Genomic DNA, 10,297 nt, shown 5'->3' on the forward strand with positions numbered 1-10,297 from the left:
GTTAGTGACAAAAATGTCAACCGACAACAAATTAAAAAGTTGTCCGGCTTTATTCATTTGAATGAATTTGAGAGATTGATTGAGGAGATTTGAAAGAATTTGAAGATAAAAATTTTTGTTGTTTATTTGAGTAGATTTGGAAGTGAGTGAAAATGAATTTAAAAATAAAGTTTATAATAATTAATGTAGGATTTGATTGATGTAATAGATTAAAAAAATTTATTTACAGATTCACTTTCACATACCTCCAAATCTACTCAAATAAACAACAAAAATATTATATTTAAATCCTCTCAAGTGAACAAAACCTAATAAACGAAGAAAGAAAAAAATGGTGGAAAGAAAAATGAAAACTATCCAATTTAATTTTCTTCAAACTTTAGAACTGTAGTGAGCTTGCAACATGTTAAAATACTGGTGGTGATAGATTAACACTAATCAAACAATCAATACCACTTAATAATTTAAAACAGTAACATATATCATTATATTAATAAAATAAATATAATTTTTTAGAAATGTCAAAATATATATTTTTTAAATATTATTATAGCTTGGCACCTCAACTGTTGTGAAGTAGACTTAAGCGATCCAAGACTGTCCACGTATTAGGACTATAATTAATGTCACTCTGAATTCGCATTGAGTATGGCACGCAGTGTGGGGTCACCGAGAAACCCATACCAACAACATACAGACAAACATGTTACACATGTTGATAATTTTATTAAAATTTATAATATATTAATAATATTTTTTTATACTGAAAATGCATAAAGCGCAAAAATCAAATTCTATGTTTGAAATAATATTTCTATAAGATTAACTAACTAATTTATCAGTAAAACTTGTTAATTTAATGGATAATATTTAACGTGTTAATTAAATTAATTTATTTTTAAATATTTCTGGCATTAGTAAACGTTTTTAACCACTTAAAGTAATTCTTCACCAACTGTTACTGTTAAACTAAGAAAAATAATTTAATTAACAACGTTTTAAAAAAAAAACTGATACAAAAAAACATAGATTAATGAAAAAAGCAACCTGCAATATGAAACGAATGAGTTAAATATATTTCAAATTCTTAAACTTGTACTCGAAACTGTAATTTATTTCCATTTTAATTTTTTATGTATTTTTATTTTCAAACTTAAAATATAAACAGATATAATTTTTTAATTTAATAAAATTAAATTCTTTTATATATTAAGTGATGTTTTAAATTAATATTTAAACTGTAACATAGTAAAAATAACTTAAATATTAAGATATTTATAATAACTAAATTAATAAATCTATATTTATTTACTCATCAAACTATATTAAAATTTAGAGTTACAAAATAAAAACATATTTATAATCCTAAAATAAATAAATACATTTAATATCTAATTGAGTGGAATTATATAATAAGAATATGGCTTAATACCTCTTTCGAGGGACAAAAGATATTAAGCCTAAGAATATTTTATGTGGTGTATATTGATTGCTCGGGAGTTGACAGCAAGGTTCACAGTCAACAGCTCATTAGAAAAGCCAAACACGTAAAAGATATCCGTTTAAGACTTGCAGCTGAGCAGAAACAGTGAGAAGAAAAAGAGAAAGCAAGGTGAGATTTGATGAGCAACAGAATCGGCAGAAACCTTAGAATGCGTTTTGTATAGATAGTGAAATTGAAATTTCTCTGTTATTCTTGTTGTATTGCAGTTATGGCGAAGAAGGTTCCTCAGATCGCTATTCTGGGAGCTGGTATTTTTGTGAAGACGGTTTACATTCCGCAACTCGCGGAGATCTCTCATCTCTTCCATCTCAAAGCCATTTGGAGCCGCACTCAGGTATGATACCATTCTTCCATTGCTATTGCGTAGTTTTGTGTTCGCTCTTCTTTCAATCTCATCGGTTATTTTGAATTCACTTTTTCTGCGCAGGGATCTGCAACGGCGGCCGTAGAGATAGCCAGTGAGCATTTCGCCGGCGTAGAGTGTAAATGGGGAGATAGCGGTCTTGAAGAGATCATCCAAGATGGATCCATTGATGCAGTTGCTATCGTTTTGGCTGGACAAAATCAGGTTTCTTATTTCTCTTCTCTATTCTCACATTTACCTTTTCTCACTCTCAATCACTTGCTGCTATGCATAGCAAATAAGCTAATTATTTCTCATTTTACTTCTAATTAAATCAAATCATAAATAATAACAATCATGCTGTTGTCTACCTGCTGTATTTATTGCCACCCACTTTCAAAATGTGTATTTGGTTATCCAAGAACCAAATTGTTTATCTGTCAACTTTAATTGAAATTGGATGGACTATTATACTTGAATTCTACAGAATTTACAATTTCTTTGCATTTTCTTAACAAACAGTCAATTGTTCCAGGTTGACTTTTCACTGAGGCTGCTAAAGGCTGGTAAACATGTTATTCAAGGTAATTATTTTTTTAAACGTATGTGTGTATACAAGTTTGTTCTCCAGATATTATCTTTCTTATGAGGAACTATTGCCTGGATAGTTTACATCATGCTATAGTAAATTTACTTTGATATAAATTTGTTTTTACGTATATCTCTTGTGCCATTGACTAAACTTTATGTTTGTTCTGATATATTGTATGCGTTGGATGCCTAATTTGGTGGATATAAAGAGAAACCTGCAGCATCAAGTAAGTGTGTTTTGTTACGGTAATTATATACTTCTATTTACATTAAATTGTATAAGAATTGAATTGAATAGTTTCTATGAGCTAAAACTGAAAATCAATTTGGATTGACTAAACTGTATTTATAATCTAACTGAACTGTTTCTCAAATACGATCTCAATATTTTCTTTATAAACTCTACTTGGAATACACTGTGGATATTGAATTAAATTTAAATATGAAAGTGTTGTGTGAGGGAGAAGTACTTTTGATGGATATAAGCAAGGAGAGTGAAATGAGATTTCCAAAATCATAGAAGACAATTTGGTTGACATCTGACTATTTTTACTGAGAAAGGTAATATTGGTACAGTTTTTCATCTTTAAACTGCCAACAGTTCAGTTCAGCAGTGCACTGAAATACTCTTTTTGCAATTTAGTTTTTCTGAACTAAACTTCGAGCATACTTTAGCTTTTACAAAAAGCATTTTAGTTTTTCTTTTTAAAATGAATTCATTGCAGTTCTTGAAAGTTCAACTCTACTTTTGCCCACCTCTCTATCTCCATACATATGAACATTTTAGGTTGTTTTTTTCTTTATCCTCTTTTATTATTACTGGTTTAAAATCCGTGAATGGTTGTTTTTATTTTGTGTGCTTTTTATATTATTTTATTAAATTAAAAGAATTACGGTTATATTTATTATATTATTAATAAAATATTTTTATAATTTATTTTATATATTACTATTATTATTTAATTTTATTACTATTATATTTTAGTTGATGGTGTAAATGGTATAAGAAATAATCTTCATAAAAACTGAATAATAAAATTTATTTCTTTTTATTGTATTTTAAAATATAATTAAAAACTTGATTCAAAATTTTAATTTTAAATACTATTTTTGAGGTATATAAAGAGGACAATTGCATTATAACTGCTTGAAAAAATTTCTAATTAGTTCTATATTTCCGTATTTTCTTTAATAAACTACTACATGTGTATGTGTATTGTAACATCCCAAAAATACAGTATAAAACCATATACGAGAATCATCACATGTTAACAATACTACATATCAGTTCTACGCTCGACTATATACGATTATGGCCGAATGGCCCTACACAAAAACAGGGGATTTAAAACGTACGCTAACTAATATTACTAGACCGAACGTTTAACAAAATATACTAATACCCCACGATCTTTACAAAAGATAACGCCAACACCAGACCCAACGCTCTCAAGGTTCGGCCTTCACTTCCGCTGCATCTTCCAACACTTCTTCCAGCAGCTCTTCTCCTTATGCTCACATCCACACGGATGATCATTGCAACAGGACAACGACAAGACACACAACAAAGACAAAAATGATAAACAGGGTAAGCTTATGTAATTTAATTTCTTCAATAACAACATTCATAACTAAACCAACAACACTCTAATCATCATTCATATATCAAGGCATGCAAATAACGACCACTTGACTCTGACTGTCCGGACTGTATGAATCCTGTGTAGCTACGACGTTTGTGCACCCGGATGATGTAGTAACTGGGATACCCTCAACAGCTGCCACCCGAGGTTAGTCTGTTCCATCCAAATTAACCATAAGGACTAGGACCTCCTGTCATTCCCACACGTGACTTACTCCTCTCTACATGAGAACGAGTAATCATACTTTACCAATTAATAACCACTTTCTGAGATATTACTCCTTGGAATACTCGTTCATAACCAAATATTTCATACACATCACATCTCAATTTTTTTCATACTTAATCATCCATACCTTCAAATGAAACAAGATCGTACGCTTTTATCATAGCACAAGTACGACTAGAATGACGTTTTTTAAAAACTAACAAGACTGAGCGCTACTCATCTACTTCAATAAACAGACTCCTAAGAGTTCAAACCGGACGCCACGAAGCCTAGGCCGAGTACTAAAACTCTAGGCCGAACACTTTTTAAAGACCAACACTGATTTATACTAAATAACAATATTGATGAGAAACTAAGAATTAACGAACGCTATCTAGTTTGAATAAAGACTCTGATTCTAAGCACAATAATACTATATTACAAAAAACAAGACCCAGTGCTTGGTTTAAGACCGAGCCCTGTAGAAACCGAACACTATTGAACGAGCTCTGGTCCAAGACCAAGTGATTATCAGGAACGAGCGCTACTGAGACTGAACGCTTGGTCCAAGACCGATCGCTAATAAACTCACCTAAAACGAATGAATATAAATCTATACAATTGAGCCACCACTTATTCTGAATGAAAAAGAACAATAACGTCTACGACCTTAAGTAGTATATAACTCATTAACTAAACTGTTTAGGAAGTCTAAAGAAGAACTTAATATGAATGGACGCTCAATGAAAACTGAACGATGAATACAAACCCTCGGTCACAGTTTATCTATTACTATATAATATTACAGGAAGACTCTGAAACACTATCTCTAAAACATAAGAACTCAGGTAAGACCATACATTCCCAAGAAAACCGAACGCTCGCTAATGACGCTCGACCATACTATCACCTTTACTCAGACTACCACAGTTTGAATATCAATTCCTATCTCAGCTAAATTCACAACATGCATAATTCATTCATCCACACATCCAAACAAGCAGTACACACATATCTCATATTCATCAAATAATCAAACAAACTATCGTGCAAACATGTCAACTTTCAAACAAGAATTTAATCAAATTATATAAGCTTCCCTTACCTCTATACGTAACCGAACGCTCAACGAGGCAGAATGTAGCTCCCCACTACCAAAGACCTAACGTTCGACAATCCCGTTTTAGGAGTACTGGACTAAACAGAGAAACCAGAACACTCAGAATTATACTATCCCATCAGGCGACCAGAATTAGAGAGTTGCATGCAAGACTTAAACGAACGTACTAGAGAGAAAGAGACTCACCAGCTCAGAATCATAAACCAATCGGTTTAAACGGAAGCTCTTGATGTCGGGAGTGTTCCAGCGGTGCCTGAGAGGTGATCGGAAGAAGAAATGGTAAGGTTTTCTTAGAGAGAAGGAGGAGAACAGAGTTTCAGCAGGGTGGGGAAGAAAAAAGGCATGCAGAGAAGTGGCACGATATTTGAAATTTGGCTTTAAATATTGTCATCGCCCAAAACGAACAGTCACTCTCCTACAACCACTTGTTCTCCACTAACTGAGACGCTCACTCACTTCTCGACACATGGATCCCACTACTTGGGGTTTTTGAGTGCGATTTAATGGGGTCTGACATATATATATATATATATATATATATATATATATATATATATATATATATATATATATATATATATATATATATATGATAATGTGTTTTACAAATGCATTACCATCTTTTGGAATTATATTGATATCTTATTTAAAATCATGTAAATATTTAATATTATCTTTTGTAAATCATGTAAACAAGCATAAAATTTATACTTCATCAAACGACTAATATTTAATTTTATTTCTTATCTATTTATACTTTCTCAACTTATTTTTCTATATTTATTTATGTTAAAAGTTTTACAACTAACTATAAAAACCAATTTAAATTATATATATAGATGTAAACCTTACAAATAAGTTTTATAGAATTAAATTAATTTTTAATATGTATTAAAATCATAAATTAGAATCTATCCTAGATTTTGTGAAGTTAAGTTAAATTTAAAGTTCACTGCTGAACAATTTTTTTTATTTCTTTATAAAACCAGGACAATAGCATGACTATACATAAATATAAAAATGCAGGTACAAGCGAATTGGAAACTGCTTTGTCTAGCTACCAATCTATTTCTGCTGGTTCTCCTGGTCCATTAATATGGTCTGTAGCTGAAAATTACCGATTTGAGTCTGGCTTAATAGAGGTATTCGTTTGTTTGAGATCTTTGACCGATAAATCCAACTGTACAGTCACATAAGTTTATTGGCAGGGCAAGAAACTAATTGCTGGCATTGGGAAAATTATCACTATTAACCTGATTATGGAAGCATCAATGACCACTTCAAACCCATACTATTCAACCAGCTGGAGGCACAGTTTCCCTGTATGTGCTTTGTGATTAAGTTGTGCGCTGTTTGAATATTTAAATTTAAAAGATCATTTCTCATATAACCTATGTTTTAGATCACTTAAGTGAACTACCATTCCGACCTATAAACTAAAAGAACTCCACTATTTAATGTAATAATTGAATAATATATGAAATCTTAATTTCTGGATCAACTTTATGTTGGCAGTGAATACGAATGGGTATAATTTTATTCCTCTCCTAAATTCTAATCGATGGAGTTACCTTCACAATACGTGACTGGAAATCCAAGTTTGGATCTTTATATGTCTTAATCTATGGAGTACTCAAACAATCTAATCCATTTTATTTTTTTCTTCATTTTGTATTTCCTTTTCTGTGGCTATACTTGATAGGTAAAATATTGCAAATCCAAAAGTCTTTAATAACTTCTCATGTTATTTGCATAACAGTTTATGTCTGTTTTTTTATTGTACTAATTGTCGATTTTTGGTTCTTAAGTGAAGTTGTTCCGTTTTTTCTTTCTGGCAGGGAGGTTACCTGCTTGATATGGGCGTGCATTTCGTTGCAGCGTTAAGATTGGTAATTCTTTTTTTATTATTATTATGATAATCTCTAATTAATTTGTTTCTTAATTCAATCTTACAAAATCAACCGTTTATATATATATATATATTAAATTGATTTTATTTTTAGTTTAGGATAAAAAATAAAATTTAAACCTAATTTAACTTTACAATTTGTAAAATAAAGTTTGCATTTATATATATATATATATATATATATATATATATATATATATATATATATATATATATATATATATATATATTTTTAAATTGACTTTATTTTTATGATTTTCAACCATTTTGATTGTTTTATTCATTGTCTCGTGTGCTTGTGGTGTTTCCAATGAAATTTATGATAAGAATAAACTCTTTGGCATCTTTCCAAAAACTTTATTAATAGTGTTTAATGCTCTGCTACCAAAATACACTTGAGCATTGAAAAGATAGTGGTTGTATGATTTATTTACTTTTTAAGAAATACTGTATTTTGACCTGCTTAAAGTAAAGTTGCTTGCTATTCTAAAAGTTGGTGAAGTTTCCTTTCAACTTACTTCTCTATCAGGAATCCTAGAGAAGGGGCTTATAGGCCTGATTTCTGTATATAATGATATTCTTAAACTTTTTGTTTTGGTAGATTGTGGGGTCTGAGGTGGCGTCAGTTTCAGCAAGGACATCTCACGTAGATTTAAACTTACCTCCCCCAGATACCATATCATCTGTCTTGTAAGCCTCTATTTCATGAAGTTAATTTACAACATATGACTAAAACCCAAGATTAATTTTTTAATGCTTTGTCTTAGTCAGTTGGAGAATGGATGTTCAGGAGTGTTCTCAGTGGTTGTCAACTCCCAAACACCCAAGGCAAGTGGTCAAAGATCATTCTTCTTACAAATGTGTCACACCAGCTAAGCTACTATTCATGCACTTATTTCTGTATGTCTTTACTCATGACTTTTAATATATTATAGTTTTTGTGGCGATTTGTTGGCTTGAATGGAACCCTGCATATTGAGCAAAGTTTCCAAGGAGAACAAGGTTACCTGGTATGTACCGAGTCTCTGTTACTGGTTTTCATAAGAAAAATGGCATCATTTTTTATGTCTTGTGATGCCATGTATGTAGGTTTCTCTTCATGGTGCCGATGGACAAGTCAAAAGCTCCTTCTTTCCATCCGATGGAGTCATTGAGGAATTAAAAGCTTTTCTTGGTGATGTATCTGAAAACACCCTCAAGGTAAATTGAGTACAAAATCATTCCTCATTTTTGTGCTTGAATTCCTAACAAATTTGATTATTGTTCATGTTACATTTTTTTTTATCAATTGCTTCTCCAAACATTTCTTAAACTAGAGATTTAGATAACTTTATGCATATTATAATAAAAAGATTAATTATGTTTGTAGTTTCTAAACTATGTGAAATTATAATTCAATTTTAGTCTCTAATTTATTTCCATCTAGCAGAAGGGGAGTGAGTTTGTGGGTGAGCCCCGCCTCTCTTTTGTTGAGGGTGCAAGAGATGTTGCAGTGTTAGAGGCAGTATTTGAATCTGGAGCTAAGCAAGGTGAAGTTGTTCAGGTGAAAAAGTTTTGAGGTAATCATGGAACCAACCCTTTTCACCTTCAGCCTAGTTCAATGTTTACTCTGCAATGTTATGGAACAATCAACTCAACAAGGCCTTAAGAATTGATGAGTAAGCTTTTGTTTGAATAATTACCCTCGTCAATGTCATTGGATGAAGTTTTAGTATTTGCCTATAAATAATTAGTGCTGTAATAAAATCATGTTTATAAACTTTGATATTCACCTTGAATTATTTAATGCTCTTGAAATATGTCAAAACTAATTTATATATACTTTGGTAATGTATCATAATTGGAATCCTAGGAATTAAGATAAATAATTTTTATTAGTATTTTAGATAACTATATCAGTGGATAAGATGTGTTGCAATTAGTTTATGAAATTTTTGTAATGATTATTTTTTTTTAAATTACAGAAGGAAAAAGAGTAATTTGATCTTATTTTTTAAGATGAAAAAAGCTTGTTGTTACGGTCCTTACATAATGATGGGTTCTGAAAACTTAGTAGAATAGTGATTATTTTCTTTTCAAACGCATTCTACAACCTTTGTTTTTCAGAAAAAATAAAATAAAATCACGTTAATATTAAAAGAATAAATTAAGGATTAAGTAAAACAAAAAGATTAAAATTATAGTTAAATATCATAGTAAAATGGACATTTCTTATGATTTTAGTTCGTAGTTTGGGCTTGTTCGGTTCACCAATCGAACAAATGTTAGAAAGAAAGAAATCACTACGTAATCAAATTCACTTTGGAAATCGTCAATAGATAGAATGAATTTTTTTAAAAAAAATTATGTCAATATTATGTTGATTTTTTTTTATTTTAATAGAATTTAACCATTTCAATATAAATTATTTTTACTTTTAATAAGTTCTTTTTTAAAATAAATTAATTTTTATTCAAATAATTTTGCGATTATATAATGAATTGTAACTAAATTAATGTTTAATTAAATTATCTGCCCGCATAATATTCTGCATATACTATTAATTTGTATTTCTCTTCAAAAATAAATCCCTTAATAGAGATTGAAATATCCAAGAAAAAAAAATAAACAAATCCCTTATTCGAGGAAAAGTGACGAGGAGAGTGTGTTTTCTAAGTTTTTCTAAAGAAATAAATGATAAATAGTTTTATTTCTTTAGCGAAAGTTTATCGCTTTTAAATCTATGATCATTTTAAAAAATTGTTTGACTTAAATATAATTGTTTAGAAGATGATCCTAATTTGTATGATTTGAAAAGTTACTTATCAATTCTAATTTCATTATTCTCCTATTCTATTACTTTCTATTCCGTATGGTCTTTGTGTTTTTTCATGCACCGATCGACATCATTTGGTCTCCATGCTCCATCGCTTACCGAACGGTCTCCTCGCACCATTGAACTAGACAGTCCTCAGACAAAGCCGACTGAGCGGCTGATTAT

At 30.3% G+C, this 10,297-nt stretch overlaps 1 protein-coding gene across 1 annotated transcript; it reads left to right on the plus strand.

Moving 5' to 3' along the window:
• Positions 1-1,455: 1,455 nt before the first annotated feature.
• On the plus strand, positions 1,456-9,107 carry LOC108334079 (uncharacterized). The gene is made up of 13 exons (XM_017569706.2): positions 1,456-1,612; positions 1,711-1,838; positions 1,932-2,072; positions 2,383-2,431; positions 2,648-2,665; positions 6,435-6,550; positions 6,617-6,730; positions 7,247-7,297; positions 7,919-8,007; positions 8,085-8,145; positions 8,253-8,327; positions 8,407-8,517; positions 8,747-9,107. Exons 2-13 carry the CDS (start codon positions 1,713-1,715, stop codon positions 8,873-8,875), a joined length of 1,080 nt encoding a protein of 359 aa, XP_017425195.1. The 5' UTR covers positions 1,456-1,612; positions 1,711-1,712; the 3' UTR covers positions 8,876-9,107.
• Positions 9,108-10,297: the final 1,190 nt, after the last annotated feature.

This window comes from Vigna angularis, chromosome 11 (genome assembly GCF_016808095.1).
Source record: "Vigna angularis cultivar LongXiaoDou No.4 chromosome 11, ASM1680809v1, whole genome shotgun sequence".
Classification (NCBI taxonomy): Eukaryota; Viridiplantae; Streptophyta; class Magnoliopsida; order Fabales; family Fabaceae; genus Vigna; species Vigna angularis.